The sequence below is a fragment of the Babylonia areolata genome, chromosome 10 (genome assembly GCF_041734735.1).
Source record: "Babylonia areolata isolate BAREFJ2019XMU chromosome 10, ASM4173473v1, whole genome shotgun sequence".
In the NCBI taxonomy this organism is placed as follows: Eukaryota; Metazoa; Mollusca; class Gastropoda; order Neogastropoda; family Buccinidae; genus Babylonia; species Babylonia areolata.
Window position 1 is genome coordinate 12,639,681 of NC_134885.1, and position 27,959 is coordinate 12,667,639.

Genomic DNA, 27,959 nt, shown 5'->3' on the forward strand with positions numbered 1-27,959 from the left:
GTAGTTCTTTTTATGTATTTATCTATTATTTATTTACTCTTTTTTTTCTTTTCTTTTTTTTTTCTCAAGGCCTGACTAAGCGCATTGGGTTACACTGCTGGTCAGGCATCTGCTTGGCAGATGTTGTGTAGCGTATATGGATTTGTCCGATCGCAGTGACGCCTCCTTGAGCTACTGAAACTGAAACTGTAACATTTTATGTGTATGACCGTTTTGTTTGTTTACCCCAGTTTTCAGGGGTGTGCATATTCTGGGTATGTTCCTGTTTCCATAACCCACTGAACAGTTTTGCAGCCTACCAGCCACTTTGGTCAAGTGGTTAGTCATGGACGAATGGCTGGGAGGTTATGGATCTGATCCCCATGTGGGTTTTTTTTTTCCCCCACCAGTGACCTTTTTCCTGAGTCTGCATTAGGCTCAGATGGGAAGGGTCAAGGGTCATCCACTTCACGGATGTGTCTGTGGGAGTGTTGCTCAAATTCCCCTGACCAGCACTGCAGGTGTCTGTATCTGTCAGCCTGGTTGATGCCAGGATACATCATGAGAGTACAGCCTTGTCAGGTAGCACATGTATGTATCCTAATTTCTACTGTATCGGTGTTAGTGTATGATTTTCGATATATATTTGTACCCTTTATGTACTGTCCCCCCCCGCCCCCCCCCCCACTATTCCTTGTGACCCCAGTACACTTGGTAATAAAGACACATTCTGTTCTATTATTCTTCTGTTCTAGTCCCAAACTTAAACAGACCCACCAGAGCTGCATCTTCATCACCTCCATCATCAGTCTTCATCCTCGAATGGAAAGCAAAATATCCAAAATAATTCTCGGGCTCAAAAAAAAGGGGGTTAGGGGGGGCGAGTGTGCTTCCATCATCATCATTTATTGACCACTCGGCCACATCATATGCACTCTGTACTTGTGACCTTTGATTGCCTAGATGTAGAAGGGGATGGAAAGACTTAACCCCTTCACTGCCGGGGGAAATCAGTAGAAAGTGGTGTTTCAAGTCATAAAACATTATGCAAAATCAATAAGCCTGTTTTTTTTGTTTTTTTCTCGACCATTTAAAAATAGTACAGAAGTTTTATGATTTACCTCCCTTGCCCCTTACACCCACCCTCCAACCAAAACTATTCGCGACAATAATGCTGTCTACACCCTTCATCCTCACAGGAGACAGTTCAGACAACCTTTCAGCTGGTTCTCAGCCCTTGCAAACGTCACAGGGTTCGGAGGTCGCCGAGGATGGGTCACAGGGCACGCAAGGTTCGCAGGGGTCACAGATCACGCAGGGGTCACAGAGCACGCAGCCTCTGTCGCAGTTTCGGGGCTGCAAGATGTCCGACCGAGTGCGTGCTGTGGCCTTCCTCACGCTGGGTGAGTGCCCTTACCTCCACACACGTGAACTGTCAGTGACATTAAAGAATAATGAGGCGAGGAGAGAAAAGAATTGATTAACAGTACAGAGTGGTATTTGCGTGTTTGCAAATTTCCTCTGTCATTTCTGCTGTGTGCGCATGTCAAATGGTTGGTGTAGGGACAAGCCCGGAGCTTCCTGTTTTTTTGTTGTTTTTTTTCTTCTTTTTTTTCCTTTTTTTTTAGGGAGTGTCTGGGTTTGTTCCACGTACCTTTTATTTACCTGTGCTCTTGCTGAATTGGTAGCATAAGCAGTATGGACTTGGAATTGTGTCCCTTGTCCATGGAGAGAGTAACCACTCTTTACTGTCAGGAAGGACAGTTTGTTTTTTGTTGTCTTCAGTCTGGTGGGGCCAGAAGAGGATTTCCTTATTCTGTCCATCTTCAAAATGATATAAAGTTGTTGTTGTTTTTTTAACTAAAAAGACAAAGTAAATCATTAATAAACAATACTTATAAAACAAATACATTCAGAAATTGCTTTTGTGGGGTTTTTTTTTGTTTTGTTTTTTTCCCAGGAGAAAACACTTTTTATTGCTGAGATTCTAAAAACAAAAACACTCTGTTGGAGTGTTTTCTTTTTCTTTTAGATGTTTATAGAGAATAGGATTTTGGTGGAGATGTGTCCCCTAAAAAAAAAAAAAAAAAAAGAATCCCCAAACCTCTCACTACAGTGTTAACTCATTCTACCCCAGGTATGAGTTAACTTGTACTTCCCCTGTGGACCAGGTACGAGTATTCTCATACCAGCACACTATCCTAATTTCGTTTATTTTTGTTTGGTACAGTTGACATTTCAAACTGAACCGTTTACAGATTTAAGAAGCATGAAAACGAAGCTTTGTTCGACTGGTTAAATCAGCAATTCTCCATTTGCCGTTTTAGTGAACCACCCAGTTTTTTTCTGCAGTGGTCTCATGTAACGCTGGTCCAGGGAAGATGTAGCAGGCATGTGGCTGTGGGGTGGAATGAGTTAAGATGACTGGAGACTGTGTTGGTGATACAACACTGAGTAAAATGAAAACTGTCATCATAATACAGTACATGAATGATGCATGTTTGATAGAATTTTTAACAATATCAGAAATGAATATACTGCAAAATTTGACATGTTTGTACATTAATTTTGATAAAAGAAGTAAGCTGCCACAGGTAATGGATAACATAATTATATTAATCCTTTAATAACACTTTATAAAAAAAACAACAACAACAACAACAAAAAACTGGTGCTCCTTGAAGCTATGTCAACGTGAATACATGCCATGATGTGACATTTGGTATCTTGTTTATCTTGTTCTTTATTATTTGTTATTGTTCTTCATCTTATTATTACTATTATAAGTATTATCATATTGAAAAATAACCCTTGTATCTCAACAAATTAATGGATTTTTTTTTTTTTTGATGATCATTGATGGACCAAATGTTTTGCTATGTGAATGTTGAATCACACTGATGTCGTGAAATGTCAAATATAACCTTGTGTACAAGGGAGGAGGAAAAAAAAAAAGAAAAAAAAAGATGAGTGGAGACGGAAGTTGTTGCCAGCTGTGTGATGAACGAGGTGGGTGGTTGTGCTTGTCAGGCAAGCTGTGCCTTCAGGACAAACTGGTGGCCAAGAAGTGTGTGCCGGCCATGGCACGGGAACTGGAGGTGTCCCAGAGCGACGCGGTGCGCAACAACATCATCATCATCCTGCGCGACCTCTGCGTCAGGTTCGTCGCCGCGACAACTGCGCACTTTCACTTTTTTTTCTTTTTTTCTTTTTTTTTTATAAAGTGTTTATACAGTAGTAGTAATGTTAACGATAATGATGATAATTAATATTGTTATTTTTTATTTATTTGAAAAAGAGTATTTACATAATGATAATACCTTCACTTTTAAAATGCATTTATACAATAGTAATGAAGATAAATGATAATTTTAATGATTATTACTACTATTGTTATTGTTTATGTCATATTTATTTGAAAAAGAGTACTTACATAATGATAATGATTATTTATGTAGCACTGAATCTTATGCAGAGACGATCAAAGTGCTTCCACACCAGTTTCTGTGTCAGGTTCGTTGCCATGGCAACTGTACACTTTCACTTTTAAAAAGTATTTTACAATTGTAATAATGATAACAGTGATTGTGATGATAATTGTTGATTTTTTTGGAAAGGAGTATTTATGTAATAGTAATGATTATTTACGTAGCACTGAATCTTACGCAGATGACAGATCAAAGTGCTTTCACATCAGTCATTCACATGCATGCATAGCTCAAATTCAGAGGCGTTCAATACAAAACTTAAAAGTCATGTTTATAGAAAGCTACAGAAACCTAAACGTCAGGAAGAAGAAAAGGGTAGGTGTGTGTGGGGTTATTTCGCAAAGAGGTAGGTTCTAAAGCCAGACTTTGAGGGTCCCAGGTTCGAATCATGGTGACGGCGCCTGGTGGGTTAAGGGTGGAGATTTTTACGATCTCCCAGGTCAACATATGTGCAGACCTGCTAGTGCCTGAACCCCCTTCATGTGTATATGCAAGCAGAAGATCAAATACGCACGTTAAAGATCCTGTAATCCATGTCAGCGTTCGGTGGGTTATGGAAACAAGAACATACCCAGCATGCACACCCCCGAAAACGGAGTATGGCTGCCTACATGGCGGGGTAAAAACGATCATACACGTAAAAGCCCACTCGTATGCATACGAGTGAACGCAGAAGAAGAAGAAGAATAAAGCCAGACTTGTGAGACTTTTCTTGCCCTGGATCTTGTGTACAGACAAATCAAAGCGCTTTCACGCCAGTCACAAAAGACTGCACATTGTATGATGAAGGTACACACAAAACGACTACACACTGTGTGATGTAGTTTACAAAAACAAGACTGCACAATCATGTCACAGTGTTATGAAGGAACACACAGAAAAAAAGACTCCACATCTGTGTTTGAAAGAGCATGCTGCATGATGAAGATACACAAAAAATCTGCACATCTGTGTTGTTCGAAAGTGCAAGTTGCATGTTCGATTAGCTCTTTTAGCCTTGCACCAGAGCATTGCTCTGGCTTCAAAAATGAAAGTCAGCTTACTAAAACAAGCTTTCATGTTCCTCCTTATGCATGGACAATAAGGAAAAGGAACTAACTCCTACAGTATTTCTGGGTGTGTCCTGTTATCTTGATGAAAAACAGTACATTTTCTGCATTTTTTCCTCATCAGTTTGGTATGGAATCCTGCGCAGGCTGTAAACCCCCCCAGGGCTGAATGGGTTAAGGTACACACACAATGAAAAAGACAACACATCTGCGTCATTTCAAAGTGCGCGTTGTGTGATGTCGGCACACACAAACAGAGACAACACATCTGCGTCATTTCAAAGTGCGCGTTGTGTGATGTAGGTACACAAAAAGAGACAACACATCTGCGTCATTTCAAAGTGCGCGTTGTGTGATGTAGGCACACACAAAAAGAGACAACACATCTGCGTCATTTCAAATTGCGCGTTGTGTGATGTCGGTAAACAAAAAAAGAGACAACACATCTGCGTCATTTCAAAGTGCGCGTTGTGTGATGTCGGCACACACAAAAAGAGACAACACATCTGCGTCATTTCAAAGTGCACGTTGTGTGATGTAGGTACACACAAAAAGAGACAACACATCTGTGTCATTTCAAAGTGCGCGTTGTGTGATGTCGGCACACACAGAGACAACACATCTGCGTCATTTCAAAGTGCGCGTTGTGTGATGTAGGTACACAAAAAGAGAACACATCTGCGTCATTTCAGAGTGCACGTTGTGTGATGTAGGTACACACAAAAAGAGACAACACATCTGCGTCATTTCAAAGTGCATGTTGTGTGATGTAGGTAAACAAAAAAAGAGACAACACATCTGTGTCATTTCAAAGTGCGCGTTGTGTGATGTCGGCACACACAAAAAGAGACAACACATCTGCGTCATTTCAAAGTGCGCGTTGTGTGATGTCGGCACACACAAAAAGAGACAACACATCTGCGTCATTTCAAATGGCGCGTTGTGTGATGTAGGTAAACAAAAAACAAAAAAAAGACAACGCATCTGCATCATTTCAGAGTGCGCGTTGTGTGATGTAGGTACACGACACTGGTGGACCCCTACGTGTCCAACATGGCTGCCTGTCTGCGGGACCCGGCTCCCATCGTCCGCCGACAGACCCTGGAACTTCTCACCGGACTGCTGCAGGTAAGCGTCTGGTGTCCAACAGGTGACAGTGTTCTGTCTGCAGGAAATGTTCAAGTCCTCAGATTAGCTGTTTCGCCGCTAAAGGGCATTTTTGGGAATTTTTTTTTATCTCGGGTTCTGCTGCACGTAGAGTTGTGAAATTTTTCCATACTCAAGGAACATATGAAAACTAAGATATCTGTGAAATTTCAACGTCCTACCTTATGCGGTTGTGGCAAAATAAAAATTATACTGAATTTTTATGCAAAATTATGCATGCTATTTTGCCCCTGAAAACATTTGGAGAGGGAAATTTTTTAGAACTGCTCAAATAGATTCATTTGAAAGGAGCTGGTCCAGGCTTCACAATAGGATGTATTTTTCTTTGCTTAGTACAATAAACACTGAACTGCATTATGACAATATCCAGATTATTTTTTCGAGGCAGGTGGTGCTTCATACATAAAATGACAGGAGGTCAAGTAGCATAGATACTTCTTTCTCGATGGCTGCATTGTGTTTAGCAGCATGTATTACATCTTGGTGCCAAATTTCTTCTCTGTAGCTGTAGTAGAAGTGGGCGAAAAAGTGGGTCCAAAAATGTTGGTGCATTCAAAAATGTCGTTTTGAGAAAAAGGCTTTCAAAGTTTATGTATGTTTTTCTCACGAAAAAGCCTATGACAATGAGCAGATGGAGTATACACAACTCCGTGTATGGTTTCTAATGTCAAAGAAATATATCTACAATAAAAACAAAATGTTTGTTTCATTAAAACTGTCCTGCTCCATACTCTAATCCCTCTCTTTCCCATCTTGTCGCTTGCGACAATGTATCACGTCAATTGTCTTTCACTGCTTCTCTTTGGCTGATCCTGAAGTTTCCCTTGAGGCACTCTGCACACATACACACACACACACATACACACAAACACACACACACACACACACACACACACACACACTGCACTCACACATGCACACAAACACACACTGTTCACACACACACACACACACACACACACACACACACACACACACACACACATTGAAAACTAATCTTTCAAAAAACCTACTAAAGCCATGTCGTCAGCATATTTTATAAGATAGAGAAAAAGGTCTGAGCAACTGATGTCATCAATGTAGAAGGAGAAAAGCAAAGGGGATAAAACACAGCCCTGCGGAACTCCAGTATTCACAGTAATATTTTCAGACATTATGGGCCAGCCAGAACTGACATTCAGACAAACACACTGTGGCTGATGGCATAAGAACTGTCTTATCCATAAAATAAGGTCAGATGTTACATCTAGGTCTATAAGTTTCCTGATTAAAATATGATGTTGAATAGTATTAAAAGCAGCGGACAGATCCATAAAAAGTACCCTAACAGATGTTCCAGACTTGTCCAAATGACATATCCATAGTATCAGTTAAAGAAATTGTTGCATCATCAACACCTCGTCTAGCCCTGTATACAGACTGTGAAGGATCCATGCGATCAGCTACACATTTAAGTAAGTGTCCACAAACAACTCTTTCATTCTTTTTTCTTTTTTTTTCTCTCTATAGATATGTATATAAATCAAAAGTTTTTTTCTCACAAATTCTTCTCATCCCTGATACATTTTATCTTTATTAAGAACGTAAGAAGTAATAAATCACATAAATCAGTGTATGTGTGTATTATAATGTTTATTTCATATATTATTATTATTATGAGCATTTACGTCTAATCTTGAAAATAAACCCTAGGCATTTACAGATAGAACACATATGTAAATATCAAAAAGGAAAAATTGAACACAAGATACCAAACATCATTGAAAATTATTCATCCACCCCACCCCCTGCCCCCCACACACACAGTACGCACAAGCACATGCGCACACACACACGTCGTAGCACACAATCGTAAATAGTACACGATCAAAAATACTACCAATAAATTCTGAAACTATCAAAACTCACTCACTCACAAATAGTATTGTAGTTCATACTTGAAACGGATGAGCTGTTGAGAATTAATCAGGAGGGGAAAAGGTGGGTCTTCAGACTGGATTTGAAAGATTGCAGTGAAGATGAGTGACGAAGAGGCTGAGGAAGTTGATTCCAAAGAAAGGGGGCTTGGTATGAAAAACTCCATTGGCTATACGTTTTAGTTCCAGCAGGGGGGATCCTAAGCATATGGGTGTCAGAAGAAGAGCGGAGTTGGCCGGTATGTAAGGATGGATGAAATCAGAAAGACACTGCGGACTAGAAGCCTCAATGGATTTGAAACAAAGAGAGACGACTTTGTAAATAATTCTTTCTTGTACTGGGAGCCAGTGTAAAGCATGAAGGAGAGGAGAGACATGATCAAATTTACGGGAATGAAAGACAAGACAAGCAGCATAGTTCTGGACTGTCTGAAGCCTAGCAATGAGGTAGCTGGGTGAACCAACATGTAGGGAATTACAAATAACCAGGCGGGACAGCACAAAGACACAGAGGAGAGTTTTAATTGCATCTTCAGTCAGGAGATGATGAATGGATGCAATTCTGCGAATTTCAAAGTAACACAGTTTGCATATACTTGCAACATGCTGCTGACAGGAAAGAGACTGGTTGAGTATGACACCAAGATTGCGGATGGAATATATGTCTGGAACAGATATGTGGCAGGTGTTCCTTATTGTTGTGTGTTTTGTGTGTGTGTGTGACAGGAGGATTACCTCAAGTGGAAAGGGTCGCTGTTTTTCCGATTTGCCCTGACTCTGCTGGATCCCCATCCTGACATTGCTGCATTTGGTGGGTACTCTCACTGCTTACTCTCTGTTTTTCTTTAACTCTGATGATGGTGGAACACTATAGTGTTCCTGATGTAAGGTAGCATTCTGGACGACAGAACGCTATAGCAATTTCGACAATTAAGATTTTTTCCACGTTTTCCTCATGGGGTAGGATAAAAATCGCAGCCACACCAGGCATTGTGAGCGAGTCAAGGGTTGAATGTAAAGTTTCTTTGTGAGGTTCCGTAACTATACACTCGCTGGTCAGCCATTGACCTTGGTACCCCACGTGACAAGCTAATCTGCATATGTATTGAAAATGATGTTGCAAGCGATACAAGTGAAAATTTTTGGAGCAAACTAGATCACGACAGTGGCCTTTTACTGCTGCTGAAGTGATTAAAATGCTTCAAACTGAAGGTTTCGACATCGACGAGGATGATGAAGATGTTGAGTAAAGTATCTGCAGTGAAGAAAGCTACCAGCAAGAAGGTACTGACAGTGACTCAGCTTCTGAGGGCTGTGAAGAGAGGGAGGGGGGTGGGCATACACACAACGTGAGAAGAGGGGTCAGTGGGTCAAGTACAAGGAATTTCATTCATTTACTTTGTGTTTTGTTTTTTGTGATTTTTTTTCCTAACCCTAACAAATGGGTCGTCTGCAGGGGAAAGCAAGGGAGAAAACTGTTCGTCTGGAGTGAGTTAACTCTTTCACCGCCATAGGTGATTTTAGTTGACTAGACAGTGCACCGCCATAGGCGGCTTTTGTCAACATGGAGGGGTCATGTTGATAAGACCATTTTTGACTCACTTGTGTAAACAAAGTGAGTCTGTGTTTTAACCCGGTGTTCGGTTGTCTGTGTGTCCGTGGTAAACTTTAACATTGACATTTTCTCTGCAAATACTTTGTCAGTTGACACCAGATTAGGCATAAAAATAGGAAAAATTCAGTTCTTTCCAGTCATCTTGTTTAAAACAATATTGCACCTCTGGGATGGGCACAAAAAAATAAATAATGAAGCCTAATTATATGCAAACTGCATTTACTGTCATATTTATATTTTTTGTATTCTCTAAACTTGGCACTTTGATCTGATATTCTGACCCAACAACAAGAGCAGCTGTTGCTCCCGTTTCTGTTTCTTATTCTCTGTGTTTTTCTTTAAGGCTCTGATTTGATTGAAGCAGGACCTTGGAATTCAGGGCTGTTGCTCCAGTATCTGTTTCTTACTCACTGTGTTTTTGTTTAACGCTCAAATGTAATTTGAGCAGTACCCCCAAATCTAGGGACGTTGCTCCAATCTCGGTTTCTTATTGACTGTGTTTTTCACTTTTTGTTTAAGGTTCCAGTTTAATTGGAGCAGCACCTCCAAATTCAGGGCTATTGCTCCAATCTCTGTTTCTTATTCACTGTGTTTTTCTTTAAGGCTCCAATGTAATTTGAGCAGTACCCCCAAATTTAAGGCTGCTGCTCTGATCTCTGTTTTTATTTTTCACTATGGTGCTCCAGTTTCATGATCTACCAGGAGAGTCTTGATGACTGGATGAAAGGTTGCTTCAGAATTATTTGATTGGCTGATTTCCACCTCTGTTCTCGACTCAGAGCTGAAGTTTTGAGGAAGCCACCTTTGTTTCTTTGTGTCCTCTCCCATGAACCCACAGCCAGGAAAACAAGACGACTACATTAACTCCTTGAGTGCCTCAGGACGGAAAATTCTGTCCACGTCATGGAGGGAATTTTCCTATGGCAAAATCATGAAATTTATGTGAAATTTCCTCCCATTTTTTGTCATCAGAAGTCGGCATTTCAGCATTTTAAGTCAGGAACTGTTTGGGTAGGAGGAGATAAAAAGATGCCCAAGTAGTTTACATGTATATTTGTTTCCTTACACATTGCCAGACAACAATAAAACAGTGATATTGAATTGATAGTTATGACTAGGTAACAAAGGTAAGCATGGAAAACCCAACAATGTCAGATTTTGTCATTATTTCACATAACATGCTGTGGAAACTTAATGTTATCTGTCAATATTTACACTTTTAAAAACAACCCAACCAGTCAAGATACAGGTTTAGTGAACATAACTGTTTTGAATGATCACCAAATATTTAAGTTATGTAACTTTTCTTTCCCCTCTACAGCTGAATTCTGCCTGGGCTTCCACTTGTTGAAGCGTCATCCAGCATTGATGTCACAGCATCTGCTGGAGAGTATATTTGTCTTCAACGACTATGACAAGCACAATGGTCTGTATAGCACTTTCTATAATTCTTTTTTTAAGTTAAATGAAAATTAAACATTAAATTGCTAAAAAAAATAAATTAAAATAAACAAATAAAACACACACACACACACACACACACACACACACACACACACACACACACCAGAAAACAAACAACTCACACATACGCATACACATAGAAAAACAACACATTGATTAAAAAACAAGTAAGCTGTAGCAATGGTATAGATCTGTAGTTAGTGTATGATTCTCTGTAGACATTTTTTTTTCTTTTATCTGCCACTCAGTGCATCTTTACAGCAGCTTGAAAGTAGAAATATATATCCATCCCTTAATGTCTGTTTTATATGTTTAAAGATTTAGCCTCCACCAACCTTTCTCCTCCTCCCACCCCTCTATACCCACTTTCAAAATACATGACTGTTTCAAAGGTGTGCCGAGAACAATTATATTCAAAAAACACTCCAACAATTTTTTTAAAAGCAAATGCATGGGAATACTGCCCCCATTGAAAGCCAAAGAAGAAGAGTTTCCCTCTTTTGTTCATTTGGCATTGAAATACCAGAAGTAAGTGATAACCAAACTCAGAAGGGTGTTGGATAGGCTGAAAAGACATTTGAATTTAGGTAAGGAGAGAGGGAAAGAGAGGAAAGGGGGAAAATCTTAATCTATTGATAATGAATATAACATGAAATGTAGTAATGTCTTGCTATGCTGTTTGTGAGCATGTTATTATTTGTTATGTGTGTCTGTTTCCTATTTTATATATATAACAACAACAAACCCACGCACATTTGTAAATACACATGTGCACACACACATACACAAATGCACGCACGCACACACAAAAACAGTTTACTGTAAATTAAATGTTTTGAACAGTATGACTAATGTTTCCACTTTGTTGTGATCTGTTTCAGTGTTCTACAAGTATTGTTATGATCTGTTTCAGTGTACAGCAAGTATTGTTATGATCTGTTTCAGTGTACAACAAGTATTGTTATGATCTGTTTCAGTGTACAACAAGTATTGTTAAGATCTGTTTCAGTGTTCAACAAGTATTGTTAAGATCTGTTTCAGTGTTCAGCAAGTATTGTTTTGATCTGTTTCAGTGTTCAACAAGTATTATTAAGATCTGTTTCAGTGTTCAACAAGTATTGTTAAGATCTGTTTCAGTGTTCAGCGAGTATTGTTAAGATCTGTTTCAGTGATCAAGTATTGTTAAGATCTGTTTCAGTGTTCAACAAGTATTGTTATGATCTGTTTCAGTGTTCAACAAGTATTGTTAAGATCTGTTTCAGTGTTCAACAAGTATTGTTTTGATCTGTTTCAGTGTTCAACAAGTATTGTTAAGATCTGTTCCAGTGTTCAACAAGTATTGTTATGATGTGTTTCAGTGTTCAACAAGTATTGTTATGATCTGTTTCAGTGTTTAACAAGTATCCTCAGACTGATAGGGAAAGGGAACTGTTTTCTCTCAAAGGAAAAGAAAACCAAAGGTAAGATTCTGAGTACTGAAACAGGTGTGGGGAACTCTTTTTTCCTTTCTCTTTGACTTACCTGCCTTTCCCCCACTCTCACTGGCTGAATAACCAGAGAAGCTGTATGACAAAACGTGGTTATTTTGTGATAGCCTTCTTACTGGTCTTCCCAAAACACAAAACTGAATGTCTCCAGACGTTCTTCTTCTTCTGCGTTTGTGGGCTGGAACTCCCACGCTCACTCCTTGTACACGAGTGGACTTTTACGTGTATGACCAGTTGTTTTTGTTTTTTTTTACCCCACCATGTTGGCATCCATACTCCACTTTCGGGGTTGTGCATGCTGGGTATGTTCTTGTTTCCATAACCGACTGAATGCTGACATGGATTTAGGATCTTTAACGTGCATATTTGATCTTCTGCTTGCGTATACACACGAAAGGGGTTCAGGCACTAGCAGGTCTGCACATATGTTGACCTGGGAGATCAGAAAAATCTCCACCCTTTACCCACCAGGCGCCGTCACCGAGATTCGAACCCGGGACCCTCAGATTGAAAGTCCAACGCTTTAACCACTTGGCTATTACGCCCGTCCTTCAGACATTCAAAATGCTGACTACGCAGTTGTTATCAAATCCAAAAAGCTTGAGCTTGTCACTGTTCTCTTCACTGGCTGCCTGTCCAACAGAGATTCCAGCACAAACCTCTCTCTCTTGCTTGCCAACCTATCAAACATAATGCATGACCTGCAGAATGAAAAAAATAGTTGTATGAACTATTTTCATATGTGTTTTGATGATAATAATAACAACAATCATAATGATAATAATAGTAAAGTGAATAATATAAGTACCAGTGATAATATCACTGTTATGCAGTATAAGCAGCAGTGATAATATATCTGTTATGCAGTTCAGAATCGTGATGCTGATTTTTTCTTTTTCTTTATTTATTGGGTTTTTTTTGCAGTCATCGTTTCAGGTTGTACCAGTTCATGTTGGAGCATATGGAGGATGAACACAGGTTTCAGCTGACTTCAAAGATTTCTCAAGAGGTAACATTTCATGTGTCAGTGTGCGTCTTTCTCCATTTAAAAAAGAACATGAATAATATCAGTTGTAATGTCTCGCCATACCCTGAACACTTAACAACAGTGTCATGACACTTGACAGTGAAAATCTTATCAATTAAGAATAATAAGCTGTTTTGTTTATCATGAATTTATACACAACATAGAAATAAGTTCATCAAACAGAATAATTGCTGTGAAGATCTTGATTTTTCACTGACATTCAGGTGCTTCTCTGTACATTCACAAAGTGGACACAATGCTGTATATGATATGACGATGTGGGTGGGGTGTAGATTACTGGGGTAACTGTTAAAAAGGGGTGGGTGTGATGCTGTTTACTTTTTAGTGACGTGCATCATGGTTACATCATGTTTAATTATTTTTTTGTTTGTGTACATGTCACGGAGTTTTACAGAAGAAACTTGTGCATTTATGAGCACTTGAAATTAATAATTTATATTCTGTTACAGACATGCATGAAACATTTGATATTATTAGACACACATACACAGACACAAGCACAGATACATGCACACACTCTCTCTCACACACTCACACACACACACACACACACACACACACACACACACACCACAATACAACACAACACAACACAACACACCATACACACACACACACACACACACACACACACATACCCCACAACACACCACGCACACACACACGCACGCACGCGCTCACACACACACACACACACACACACACACACACACACACACACACCACACAACACCACACACACACACACACACACACACACACACACACACACACACACACACACACACACACAAAACACAACACAACACAACACAACACACCATACACAGACACACACAACACAACACACGCATGCACAACACAGAGTAATGGGGTGGTTATGTGCAGGTACTTGGAGCGGTGGTGGATGGCATACTGCCCTATGACCAGGACTGCTGTGACTTGCTGCAAGATGCCCTCCACATTCTCAGCAGTAAGGTAAGCACACCTGGGGACAATCTCCACATCCTCCGCAGTAAGGTAAGCACACCTGGGGACAATCTCCACATCCTCCGCAGTAAGGTAAGCACACCTCAGGACAATCTCCACATCCTCAGCAGTAAGGTAAGCACACCTGGGGACATTCTCCACATTCTCAGCAGTAACATAAGCACACCTGGGGACAATCTCCACATCCTCCGCAGTAAGGTAAGCACACCTGGGGACAATCTCCACATCCTCAGCAGTAAGGTAAGCACACCTGGGGACAATCTCCACATCCTCAGCAGTAAGGTAAGCACACCTGGGGACATTCTCCACATTCTCAGCAGTAAGGTAAGCACACCTCAGGACAATCTCCACATCCTCAGCAGTAAGGTAAGCACACCTAAGGACAATTTCCACATCCTCAGCAGTAAGGTAAGCACACCTGGGGACAATCTCCACATCCTCAGCAGTAAGGTAAGCACACCTGGGGACAATCTCCACATCCTCAGCAGTAAGGTAAGCACACCTGGGGACAATCTCCACATTCTCAGCAGTAAGGTAAGCACACCTGGGGACATTCTCCACATTCTCAGCAGTAAGGTAAGCACACCTGGGGACAATCTCCACATTCTCAGCAGTAAGGTAAGCACACCTGGGGACAATCTCCACATTCTCAGCAGTAAGGTAAGCACACCTGGGGACATTCTCCACATTCTCAGCAGCAAGGTAAGCACATCTGAGGACAATCTCCACATTCTCAGCAGTAAGGTAAGCACACCTGGGGACATTCTCCACATTCTCAGCAGCAAGGTAAGCACATCTGAGGACAATCTCCACATTCTCAGCAGTAAGGTAAGCACACCTCAGGACAATCTCCACATTCTCAGCAGTAAGGTAAGCACACCTGGGGACAATCTCCACATCCTCAGCAGTAAGGTAAGCACACTTCACAACCCTGATGGACAGAAAACAGCCAGCTTTCGTTAATACTAGTGGTAGTATCCATCACCAGGCACAGGAACAAAGAATAGATCAGGGGATACCTGTTGAGATTGTCAAGAAAAGAAAATCTGAGTTCTGAACAATTTGTATGTGGCTCTATGTGTGTGTGTGCTTTATTTCTTTGAACGTCTTTCTACTTGCATGATATTAGATGGATCTGAAAATTGTTAAAAAATATGACTTATACTATAAAACCTACAAAGTACAGATCCAATGTGTGTGTGTGAGTATAAAAGTGATCTCGTTTCATCATTGTCAGTCAAATAGTTTCTGTAAACCTGTAAAATAAACTTAACCATCACACTCCTCAGCCCAACAGCACTCCTTGCTAAAGTCTGCCTAGCTACAACAAAAATAAAAGAATAATCGAGATGTAGCTGTGTACTGAGTGGTTCTTCAAGGGTACGGACGGTACAAAAGAACTAAACTAATTGATGATTGTCTGTATTAAAGGATAGATGAGAATTCCCTCGCACAGGCCAGGAACATATAGAGGCCAGTCACAAATGGGTTTTTCTGTTGTTTTATTCGTCCGTACCCTTGAAGAACCACTCGGTACACGGCTACAGAGATACAATAAAACACACACTAAACATGATTTTTTAATTCTTTGCCATCGGCCCTCAGAAATGCTCCTGATCTCCAGACCTTTAAGTCAGAACTGAAAACGCACCTTTTCCGCAAACATTTTTGTATTCAGCACAATGGATAATCCAAAGTCTGTTCACTACATGGAGTTTTATGCTAGAGATATTTTAATACTTCACATAATACTGTTTTAGTGCAGTTGATATATCTAATGTGTCTGGGCACGCGCGTGTGTATGTGTGTGTGCGCATGTGCCTGCGAGTGTGTGCGCGCACACGTGTGTGTGTTTATGAAATGTGTGTTTAATGGAATGTATTTCTTTTTAATCATAGTATTATTTACTTGATATTTTTTATTGTTTGGTGGATCATGCTTTTTGATTTGTTCTGTGAATGCATTGGATTGAGCTGTTGTAATGTTTTTATGTTATGTTTATGTCTGGCTCAGTGATGTACAGTGCTTTGAGCAGCATTAGTAATGGATATCACGCCATGGAAAAGTTATGAATTATCTTTACTATTATTATTATTATTACACCAGAGAGTCAAAAACTATTCAGTTAACAGAAGAGGTGTGTGTCTGCAACAGTTTGTTTACACCAGTCAAAAGCTTTGTTTGCACCAGAGAGTCCAAAACTATTCAGTTAACAGAAGAGATGTGTGTCTGCAACAGTTTGTTTACAACAGAGTCAAAAGCTTTGTTTACACCAGAGAGTCAAAAACTATTCAGTTAACAGAAGAGATGTGTGTCTGCAACAGTTTGTTTACACCAGTCAAAAGCTTTGTTTGCACCAGAGAGTCCAAAACAACTCAGCTAACAGAAGAGGTGCGTGTCTGCAGGAGATCAAGCTGAGCTCACTGCGTAGCAACAAGACGCTCGAGGATGCGACGGACGAAGTGGAGATGGCCAACGCTGTGATGGCCACGGCCAAAAAGACGCTGATCACTCAGGTGGTGAAGAAGAACGTCATGGAGAACGTCATACCTCTGGTCCTGTCTCTCAAACACATGGTGAGGCCTGTGGGGGTGGTCACGATGTTTGGCAAAGGGTGTCTCAAGACTACTGGCTTCAAATGGAAGAATTTGGGATGTGTGTATGTTTTTTGTGCCACATGTGTGTAAAGAATTTGGGACATGTGTGTGTTTGTGTGCTACATGTGTGTAAAGAATTTGGTATGTGTGTGTTTTTGTGTGCCACGTGTGTGTAAAGAATTTGGGATGTGTGTGTGTTTTTGTGCCACATGTGTGTAAAGAATTTGGGATGTGTGTGTGTTTTTGTGCCACATGTGTGTAAAGAATTTGGGATGTGTGTGTGTGTGTTTGTGCCACATGTGTGTAAAGAATTTGGGATGTGTGTGTGTGTGTGCCACATGTGTGTAAAGAATTTGGGATGTGTGTGTGTGTGTGTGCCACTTGCGTGTTGTTGGTGCTTGTGTGTGGAGGAAGTGTTGTTTTTTGGATGTATGCCCATATACATGTGTCCAGTTGTGTGTAAAGAATTTGGGATGTGTGTGTGTTTATGCCGCTTGTGTGCTGATGTGGGTATTGTGTGTTTAGAGAGTGTTGTTGCTTTTTTTTTTGTTGTGTTCGTATACATGAGTGTGTGTCACGTACTTCTAAACACATTGACAAAACATGTACACACAGTTTAAATGTGTGTGTGTATGTCACGTACCTCACAGAACACTGACGAAATGTATGTGCATACAGTTTAATTATGTGTGTATGTCACATACTGACAACACATCGACAAAACATGTGTACATAGAATTTAAAGTATATGTGTATGACTTTATGACTATATATGTCAGGGAGCTCATAACATGTACAAAACACGTCCACAAAGTTCATGTGAGCGTGTCACACACCTCATAACACACACACAAAATACGTGAGTACACATTTCAAGTATGCGTACGTATGAAACATATCTCACAATACATGCATGAAAACGTGCACACAGTTTGTGTTGTGTGTGTGTGTGTAACATACCTCACAATACTTGAGTGTTGGCCTAGAGGTAACACATCCACCTAGGATAGGAAGCGAGAGAATATGAGCGCACTGGTTCGAATCACACCAGCGATTGCCAGTATTTTCTCCACCTGCACAAGACCTTGAGTGGCGGTCTGGACACTAGTAATTGGGATGAGACAATAAACCAAGGTCCTGTGTGCAGCATGCATTTAGCGCACATGAAAGAACCCACAGCAACAAAAGGCTTGTCCCCCAGTGGCAAAATTCTGTAGAAAAATCCACTTCGATAGGAAAACAAATAAAATTGCAGGCAAATTTTTAAATGGGTGGCATTCTCAATGTAGTGATAAACTTTCCCTGGAGAGAGCAGACCGAATTTCACACAGAGAAATCTGTTGTGACAAAAAAAAGAGTAATACAAATACATACATGAAAACATGTGCACACAGTATGTGTTGTGTGTGTGTCACAGTTGGACAAGGAGCGGTCACCACTGTTGAAGGACCTCATGGAGTTTCTCACTGAACTGATGAAAGATTACAAGAATGAAATCAAAGGTAAGTCTACACTGAAGCTGGGAAGACATTTCTGTTTGTGGTGTGACCTGTAGCATTGATGAGGTAAAGGGTTATGAGCTGGGTGTGTGTGTGTGTGTCACATTGTCTGAGGGATGTCCTGTTTGGAGAAAAACTGGATATCTTCGTAGAAAAACATTTGTTTGTCTAATGTCACTTTGAGTGGAAAGACGTGAAATGGCAGACAACATTTCTGTTGGTAGTGTTAACCTGTAGCATTTATGGGGAAAAGGATGCTTCTGTTTGTATAGAAGTATTTGTATTTGTGCGCGTGTAGTGCAGACTGAGACATCCCTTTTCGCCATACCCACACCTCATGCAGATGATCAGACCTGGTCTTTTTTGTCGTGATGGAATCAGGAAGCATTCTGATTATGATGATGTTGTTGTTGTTTTTTACATTATAGCTGCTACAAATGCATCAACAAAAGTGCGCCTCATTGCAACTGTTGTCACATCTATACTTCGGTCACATGTATTCTCTTCTCTTTCTCTCTCTCTCTCTCTCTCTCTCTCTCTCTCTCTCTCTCTCTCTCTCTTTCTCTCTCACTCTCTCTCTCTTGCTCTCCACTTGCAATGTGATGTGTACATAAAAAAAAAGAATAATGTACACATACCCCATCATAAGGGGCCTAGGCCTATACATGAATAAACCATTTGGAATCTCTCTCTCTCTCTCTCTCTCCCCGTTCTCTCTTTGTCTCTCTCTCCCTTCTCTCTTTCTCTCTCTCTCTCTCTCTCCCTCCTCTCAGACTCTTGCTCCCACCATCCCCTCTCTCCCACCCTTCCCACTTTCTCCCTCTCTCGCCCCCCTCTCTCCCTCTCTCTCTCTCCCTCTCTCCCCCCTCTCTCCCCCCTCTTTCTCTCCCCTTCTCTCCCCCCCTCCCTCTCCCCTCTCTCTCCCCTTTCTCTCCTCCCCCTCTCTCCTCCCTCTCTCTCCTCCCTCTCTCTCTCTTTCTCTCTCTCCTCCCCTTCTTTCTATCTTTCACTCTCTACCTAACCCCTCTCTGTCTCTCTCTCTGCCATCCCCTTCTCTCTCCAAGGGCAAAACACTCTCCACTGTTAACAAATTCTGGCCCTGATAGTTAGGACAGCAGTTGCCTCCTCTGGTGTTCTCATGGTCATAGTCAGACATGACTGACCATTAAACAGCACAGTATACAATTCCATTGTCGCTGTGATCACTGTGTGTGTGTGTGTGTGTGTAAGACACGACTGACCATTAAACAGCACAGTGAACAATTGCACTGTTGCCATGATCACTCTGTGTGTGTGTGTGTGTGTGTGTGGCAGATGTTCTGGCAGCAGACAAACAGCTGGCCTGTGAGGTGGAGTACGACCTACGCATGTTTGAGAACCAGCAGGCGGGGAACACCGGCACTGACCAGGGTCAGAGGGGTGCGGACAGGGGGACCCCTGTTCAGGTGGTGACGACGATGCTTTGTGTTGATATGTGTATATGTTGTTTGGTTTTTGTGTGTTTCTTTTTTCCTTTTTTCTTTTCTTTTCATGTTTTCTTTGTTGCTGGCTCCCTTTTTTGGGGAGGGGAATGGGGGGGGGGGGGGGGGGTGCCCCATCTTCAGTAGCATTACCCCCTTGGGGGGAGTGCCCCATCTTCAGTAGCATTGCCCCCTTGGGGGGGGTGCCCCATCTTCAGTAGCATTACCCCCTTGGGGGGTGCCCCATCTTCAGTAGCATTACCCCCTTGGGGGGTGCCCCATCTTCAGTAGCATTACCCCTTGGGGGGGGAGTGCCCCATCTTCAGTAGCATTACCCCCTTGGGGGGGGGGAGTGCCCCATCTTCAGTAGCATTACCCCCTTGGGGGAAGTGCCCCATCTTCAGTAGCATTACCCCCTTGGGGGGGTGCCCCATCTTCAGTAGCATTACCCCCTTGGGGGGGGGGGTGCCCCATCTTCAGTATCATTACCCCCTTGGGGGGGTGCCCCATCTTCAGTAGCATTACCCCTTGGGGGTGCCCCATCTTCAGTAGCATTACCCCCTTGGGGGGTGCCCCATCTTCAGTAGCATCACCCCCTGGGGGGGGTGCCCCATCTTCAGTAGCATTACCCCCTTGGGGGGGGGGTGCCCCATCTTCAGTAGCATTACCCCCTTGGGGGGGTGCCCCATCTTCAGTAGCATTACCCCCTGGGGGGGGGTGCCCCATCTTCAGTAGCATTACCCCCTTGGGGGGGTGCCCCATCTTCAGTAGCATTACCCCCTGGGGGGGTGCCCCATCTTCAGTAGCATTACCCCCTTGGGGGGGGGGGTGCCCCATCTTCAGTAGCATCACCCCCTGGGGGGGGGGTGCCCCATCTTCAGTAGCATTACCCCCTTGGGGGGGTGCCCCATCTTCAGTAGCATTACCCCCTTGGGGGGGGGGGTGCCCCATCTTCAGTAGCATTACCCCCTTGATTCACTTTTTTTTGTTATTGTTGCTGCTGTCCCATGTTTTTTTGTTGTTGTTTTTTTACTTAGTTATTTTCTTCATTTATTTATTTGTTTTACATGATATGGAAGTGTTTCACATGAATTTCTAAATCATTCTGCAGTGTATAGGCAGTAAACCGGTGAGAGGAAGAAAAGTTTGACATGAATCTTGTCATTCAATACAGCTTGCATTTGTCTTTGAGAAATGATTATAATTGTTACAGATGGTTATTTTCCACTTGTGAACAGTAGTTTCAGTTGTAGTGGTGATGGGAAGAACTGGTGAGCAGTCTGTACTGTCTGGTTCTTCTGGCACCAGCTGTGACTGTGGTCTGTGACAAAAGGGAATCCCACAGATTATGCCTGTACACATGCACGGACACCAGTATTTTCATACATATGTGCGTGGACATATGTCTGATTATCTTGACAGGCACATTAATGCAGAGAAAAGGAGAATCCTGTTGTTTTGTTCATCATATTTGATTTTTCAGTCACCTTTCTACACCAGTATATATATGTGATACAGGTATGTTGACATAAACATAACTTACGTATGTATGTCTAGATAAAACAGAGAAAAAGAAACCTGTTGTTTGGTGTCATATATTGTACCATGTCAAACTGATGCAAACAAGGCTGATTGGTTTGCTCTGTGTTGGCCAAATTTTGTTGGTAACCCAGTACTAAGACGTCTTTGCCAAACCAGTCATGTGCTCAAGTCAGCCGATCAGCACACACGAAAAAATTAATAAATAAATAAAAATGAAAAATTCCCAGAATTAAGGGTGAATCATATGAGCCTAATGTTCAGTTTTTCGTTGTATCAACCCTGTTTCTGTCTATCTGCCCTGTGCAGTCTATAGCCGTCTGTTGGAGAAGAATCCTGTTCAGTTCATAATGTTCAGTTTTTCAGTCAGCTCTGTTTGTGTCTGCCCTGTGTAATCTATAGCCGTCTGTTGGAGAAGAATCCTGTTCATAACGTTCAGTTTTTCAGTCAGCTCTGTTTGTGTCTGCCCTGTGCAATGTGCAGGTGACAGTGGGAGAGGGGGGCACTCCTCAGGCCCAACCCAGCACTCCTGTCAACAAACCCTCCACGCCCGGCACGGCCCACCGAGTCGCTGCCACAGCCAGCAGTGGCAAGAAGAGAGGCACTGCTGAGGATGGGGGGAGGTCAGGGGGCACTCCTCGACCACAGTAAGTGTGGGAACGTGTGTGTGTGTGTGTGTGTGTGGTAGTTGTCATAATATTCCACATGAATTTCTTATCTGTGTAGTCTTTGACCAGACTCTGTGTGTGTTAGCTGTTATACTGTTCTACGTTAATTTCTTATTTGTGCAGTCTTCGACCTCACTTGGTGTGTTGGTACACGTGTGGTATTTATTAGCATAGGTTCTCAGATTCTTGGTACATATTACAGAAAGTTTCCTTTCTCAGAATCAAAAGCTTGAACTAACTTGTATATTTCAGTGGCTTCACGCCACCTCCCTCAGCAAAACTGACACAGGAAAGTCCTGGGACGAACAGGCTGTGAGTGAACTTAGTTCACAGCTGCATTAACCCTTTCAGCCCTGGGGAGTCTACAGCCTCACAGGCTTCTGTGCCGTATTGATGCAGAAAAAAATGCAGAAAATATACTGTTTTTCCTCTAAATTATATGTGGACAGATAAGAGAATCACTGTAGAAATTAGATCCCTTTGTTTGAGGTTTATCCATATGAAGGAACATGAAAACCATTTCAGTGAGAAGAATTTTGACACCTGCTGGGATGCAGGACTTAATGAGTTAAAGTTGCCTGCCCACAGACGCCGAGCGGTGGTATTGCAGCAGATTGTCACACTTGAATCACACACACAAATGCTTTTTGTCTGTATTTCATTTGTGAAAAAATAACTGAAACTTGGTCACTGCCCTTTCAAATGCCTGTGAATCTGACGCACGTAGAAGAAATTTTTCTCATTCAGTTTTGCTGGGGAACGTGGTGTGGAACCACTGGAATATACAAGTGAACACAAACTTTCTGATTCTGAGGAAACTTTCTTCCACTTGGGTGTGGTAGTTTTCACACACTTCCGTATTAATTACTTAGTTGTCTTCATCAATATGCTGTGTGGGTGTGATTGGAGAAAGTTTTAATTCTATTATGGAATGCCCCAAGTTCGCAAATTTTCAAAATCGGTTCATTCCATTAGAATATTTGATTCTGATGTCAGTTATTAATTTTTGCAGTTTGTTGAAAGCAGGGAGAGGTGTGTGTTTGAAAATGGGGAAATTTATCAATGTACAATAACAAGAGCAGTTTGAATTTCACTCATGACATTGTGTTTCAAGTCATTCATCCTTGAAAAAGGTCTGTTGAAAGAAAATTTGGATATTGATTTAATCGTGTTATTGTGGCTTTTGAGTGTGTTTGATTTGTTCAGAAAAACATGTTTATTGGTGAGAAAACTGCACCCTACGGCAAAGTGCAAGGCATGCTTTCTTCTTCTCGTCCGTAGGCATGCGTTCTTCTTCTTCTTCTTCGTAGGCGTGGTATTCTTCTTCTCGTTCGTAGGCATGCGTTCTTCTTCTTCTTGTCCGTAGCATGCGTTCTTCTTCTTCTTCTTCGTAGGCGTGGTATTCTTCTTCTCATTCGTAGGCTTGCCTTCTTCTTTTTCTTCTCGTTCGTAGGCATGCTTTCTTCTTCTTCTTCTTGTTCGTAGGCATGCTTTCTTCTTCTTCTTCTTGTTCGTAGGCATGCTTTCTTCTTCTTCTCATTCGTAGGCATGCATTCTTTTTCTTCTCGTTCGTAGGCATGCATTCTTTTTCTCGTTCGTAGGCATGCATTCTTTTTCTCGTTTGTAGGCATGTATTCTTCTTCTTCTCGTTCGTAGGCATGCTTTCTTCTTCTTCTCGTCCGTAGGCATGCGTTCTTCTTCTTCTTCGTAGGCGTGGTATTCTTCTTCTTCTCATTCGTAGGCATGCTTTCTTCTTCTTCTTCTCATTCGTAGGCATGCTTTCTTCTTCTTCTTCTCGTTCATAGGCATGCATTCTTCTCGTTTGCGTTCTTCTTCTTCTTGTCCGTAGCATGCGTTCTTCTTCTTCTTCGTAGGCGTGGTATTCTTCTTCTCATTCGTAGGCTTGCCTTCTTCTTTTTCTTCTCGTTCGTAGGCATGCTTTCTTCTTCTTCTTCTTGTTCGTAGGCATGCTTTCTTCTTCTTCTTCTTCTTCGTAGGCATGCATTCTTCTTCTTCTCATTCGTAGGCATGCATTCTTTTTCTTCTCTTTCGTAGGCATGCATTCTTTTTCTCGTTCGTAGGCATGCATTCTTTTTCTCGTTCGTAGGCATGTATTCTTCTTCTTCTTGTTCGTAGGCATGCATTCTTTTTCTCGTTCGTAGGCATGCGTTCTTCTTCTTCTTCGTAGGCGTGGTATTTTTCTTCTTCTCATTCATAGGCATGCTTTCTTCTTCTTCTTCTCGTTCATAGGCATGCTTTCTTCTTCTTCTTCTCGTTCATAGGCATGCATTCTTCTCGTTTGTAGGCATGCATTCTTCTTCTCGTTTGTAGGCATGCATGCATTCTTCTTGTACGTAGACATGCATCCTTTTTTGTCTTCTCGTTCATAGGTATGCATTTTTCTTCTTCTTCTCATTCGTAAGCATGCATTCTTCTTCTTCTTGTTCGTAGTCATGCATTGTTCCCCTTGCCTTGTGCAGATCAAACGGGGACTCTGCCACCCGCCAGGCGGTGCTGCGGACAGTGGAGCGCCTGAAAGAGAGGCGGCAGTCGTCCGGGCGACCGGATGGGCGGCGGCTGTCGAGCGTCAAGTGGGCAGAGGACGTGATGGCAGGCTCATCAGGGGCCACTGAGTCTGAACAGGTGAGCAGAACCGTGGGCTTCACAGGTGGCGACACTCAGGTGTGACGTCGACGCTCAACTCAGGTGGTGTGGAGCATGCACTTTGCACACGTAAAAGAACCCCCACGGCAGCAAGAGAGTTGTCACTGGCAAACTTTGTTGCAATATCTACTCTTATGTATTTGTGTATTGTGTGTGTGTGAGACTGAAGCCTGACTGAACAGCACAGGAAGGGAATGCTGTCGGTCAGACCTGTTTGGAAAGATATACATATATACACATGTACAGGCACATACACACGCAACAAACAGATACACACACACACACACACACACACACACATACATGCATACTTTTAAAAACACATAGACAGATAGATAGATACCACACAGAGGCACACATTGTACCCCCAAGACTTCCCCCCTCCCATCACACACATACACAATAAGTTGGTAGGCATTAATGCTTCACCACAATATTGCCGATATCTGTAAGTGTATATTTTAAGCGTGTTGGGTTACGCCGCTGGTCAGGCATCTGCTAGGCAGATGTGGTTTGGCATATATGGATTTGTCCAAACGCAGTGACGCCTCCTTGAACTACCAATACTGATACTGAAAGTGGTGTTGTGATACGTCAAAATGTGTGTGTGTCTACAGAGACAGGAGAAGAGGCAGAGTGTTGCAGTCTGCTACATCTCTGTTTTTCCAGATAGGTCTGTCATGACAAATTGAGCCAAAAGTCAAACACCAGTCCGCTGAAATCGAAATAAAAATTGTGAACACCCTGTTTTGCATATTTGTCTCAAAACAGGAAGATACTGAAAAGGAAAAGCCACAAACTCCACGGCAGCCGCGTCGACCACTTCGGGCAATCAGCACTCCATCAGGTTTGAACATGTTTCTTCTGTTGCTGTTGGTTTTGTTCTTGTCGTTGTGACCCTCACAGCAATAAAAAAAAAAAAAAAAAAGAAGAAGAAGAAAATGAAAAAAGAAAGAGAGGAAGGGGGAAAAAGAAAAAAAGATGAAGACAAAAAAAAAAAAAAAAAAAAAAGAACACAAGGCAAAAGAATCATGTTGGAATATATCTCCTTTCTTGTTGAGATTTTTGTTGTTGGCATTGTCCATACATCAGCAGTCAGGACAGCAGTTGCCTTCTCTGCTGTTCTGATGGTCAAAATTGGACATGACTGAATATCATGCATACATTCGCTGAAGTTTGAAAGGTGCAGTGATGAGTTTGTTCCCCCTGTGTTTCAGGCTTGCTGAGTAACGTGACCTTCGCTGAGGAGAACAACCTGACCCTGCCCATGGTGCCGCCCTCCCCCATACCTGGCTTCAGCCGGTCGCAAGGTGAGCACACTGCATCATTTGTCTGTGTGGTGTCGGTACACTATGGGTTAATGTGATGATAAATGGGTACTGGACTCTGTGTGTGTGCATGTGGTGCTAGTACGATATTGGTTAATCTGATGATAAATGGCTACTGGACTGAATGTCTTGTATGTGCAAATCAAGTTTATCTGATAATAAAGGGCTACTGTATTCTGTGTGTGTGTTGTTAGTAAATCATTTGTTAATCTGATGATAAATGGCTACTGTACTCTGTGTGTGTGTGTGTGTGTGTGTGTGTTGAAAGTAAAGCATTAGTTAATCTGACAATAAATGGCTACTGTACTGTGTATGTGTGTGTGCATGTGTGTTGTCAGTAAAGCATGAGTTAACCTTACGATAAATGGCTTCTGGACTCTGTGTGTGTCTGTGTCAGTGTCTGTGTTGTCAGTAAAGCATGAGTTAACCTGACGAGAAATGGCTTCTGGACTCTGTGTGTATATATTTGTATAGGATCTTCAGTTTAACGTCTATTCACTAAAAGTGTCATTAGACAGAAAGAAGAGAGGTAGTGGGTGAAAGAGAGGGAATGCTGGTGAATAGTAGTGTAGGAAAGTGTTAATGTATGTTTTAGAGGAAATAAAAATAAGTCTGTTATAAGAAATAAAAAGTGGATAAAAATGGATGAGTAGATGGTTTACAGTTATTTGATTACCGCACATATATTTTATGTTCTTAGAAAATTTTGCACGGAAGGCATTTAAACAAATTCTGTACATAAGAATTGGAATTTGTTTCAAATGTGCTGTAGGTATCAAATTCAGAAAATATTTCGGATTAGCCGTATTTTTTGTGTTTACACAATATTGGTTATGCTGATTATTTGAATCTATAAGCAGTTTATGAAATCGATTTCTGGATAGATTTTCTATACTACTAAAGCATTCATGTATATCTAACTGGATGTCGAGTTCTATTGTGCCTTCGAAATTATGTGCTCCTCTTCTAGCGGTTTGGTCTAACCATTTATTTGAAGATACTCCACAGTGTGAAGGTACCCAGCAAAAAGTTATATAAATGCCCTGTTTTTTTAATTGATGAATAATATCTTTTATTTCCATTGTCATCTCAATTCGCTTCTTTAAATTTGGAGATTTAATAGCTTGTAATTCTGACTTCAAGTCTACACATAATAAAACCTCAGATACAGTTTTCGGAAGGTCTGAAATATAATTTAAGGGCATAAGTATGATTAAATAAGGCTGTGAAAATGGAATATTAATAAGAATAAGAATAACTTTATTATCTCCAACTGGAGAAATTTGGTCAGGTGCATTATCACAACATAGACAAGTAAACAACATGGGGACCAAAACTGTAAAAGTCAACAACAGCTTTTACGAATATTACGAAGACACACGTAAAAAATATCACGTACACCGTTTCATACATACATCCATACACTACAGGTAATAACTAGTATTCTTAATGTAAAAACAGAAAGAATTAAGAAACATTATTTTGAATATAATTATAAGCATAGCCTACTATATTGCACATTGATTATGATAGATAAGAATAAAGATAAATTGCGGAAAACCACAACCAGATAATCAGCACACACCCGCACCCCCACCACCACCCCACCCCACCCCACACACGCGGATTACTTGATTAAACAAGAGTAATAAACATATGTTCTCAAATAAAAGCATTTCACATATTTGCTTTTAAAACATTGCAATTAATTATTACATCGTAATTATTAACAAAAATATATTTAGAATATGGATGTTAGCATTAGACATATTCTATTGTACATTCATCCTGCATATTGCACATTCATAATAACCAGTTGTCTACGATATGGTATAATTTTTCTATTTCAAATGAAGGAATAACAAAAGCCGCTCCTGAGTTAACATTTTCAAGAACAGATCCATCTGTGTATATATTTTTTTTTAGATAATTTGAAGATTTATTTTCCATATGGAAGAGTACTCCAGTTTTTAACAGAAATGGTGACTGATTCTTGGATAA

The 27,959-nt window shown here is 41.3% G+C and overlaps 1 protein-coding gene across 1 annotated transcript in view; it reads left to right on the forward strand.

Annotated features, from left to right (window-relative positions):
* Nucleotides 1–27,959, forward strand: part of LOC143286792 (condensin-2 complex subunit D3-L-like) — an 87,196-nt gene that overhangs the window by 44,635 nt on the left and 14,602 nt on the right. The window contains exons 28-42 of the mRNA XM_076594577.1: nt 1,179–1,382; nt 3,010–3,139; nt 5,536–5,644; nt 8,326–8,410; nt 10,536–10,640; nt 12,069–12,138; nt 13,090–13,174; nt 14,102–14,191; nt 16,609–16,779; nt 18,218–18,302; nt 19,614–19,744; nt 21,782–21,945; nt 24,447–24,609; nt 25,402–25,477; nt 25,848–25,940. Of these exons, the coding sequence (XP_076450692.1) occupies nt 1,179–1,382; nt 3,010–3,139; nt 5,536–5,644; nt 8,326–8,410; nt 10,536–10,640; nt 12,069–12,138; nt 13,090–13,174; nt 14,102–14,191; nt 16,609–16,779; nt 18,218–18,302; nt 19,614–19,744; nt 21,782–21,945; nt 24,447–24,609; nt 25,402–25,477; nt 25,848–25,940 (1,761 nt within the window). The remainder of the gene's footprint in view (nt 1–1,178; nt 1,383–3,009; nt 3,140–5,535; nt 5,645–8,325; nt 8,411–10,535; nt 10,641–12,068; nt 12,139–13,089; nt 13,175–14,101; nt 14,192–16,608; nt 16,780–18,217; nt 18,303–19,613; nt 19,745–21,781; nt 21,946–24,446; nt 24,610–25,401; nt 25,478–25,847; nt 25,941–27,959) is intronic.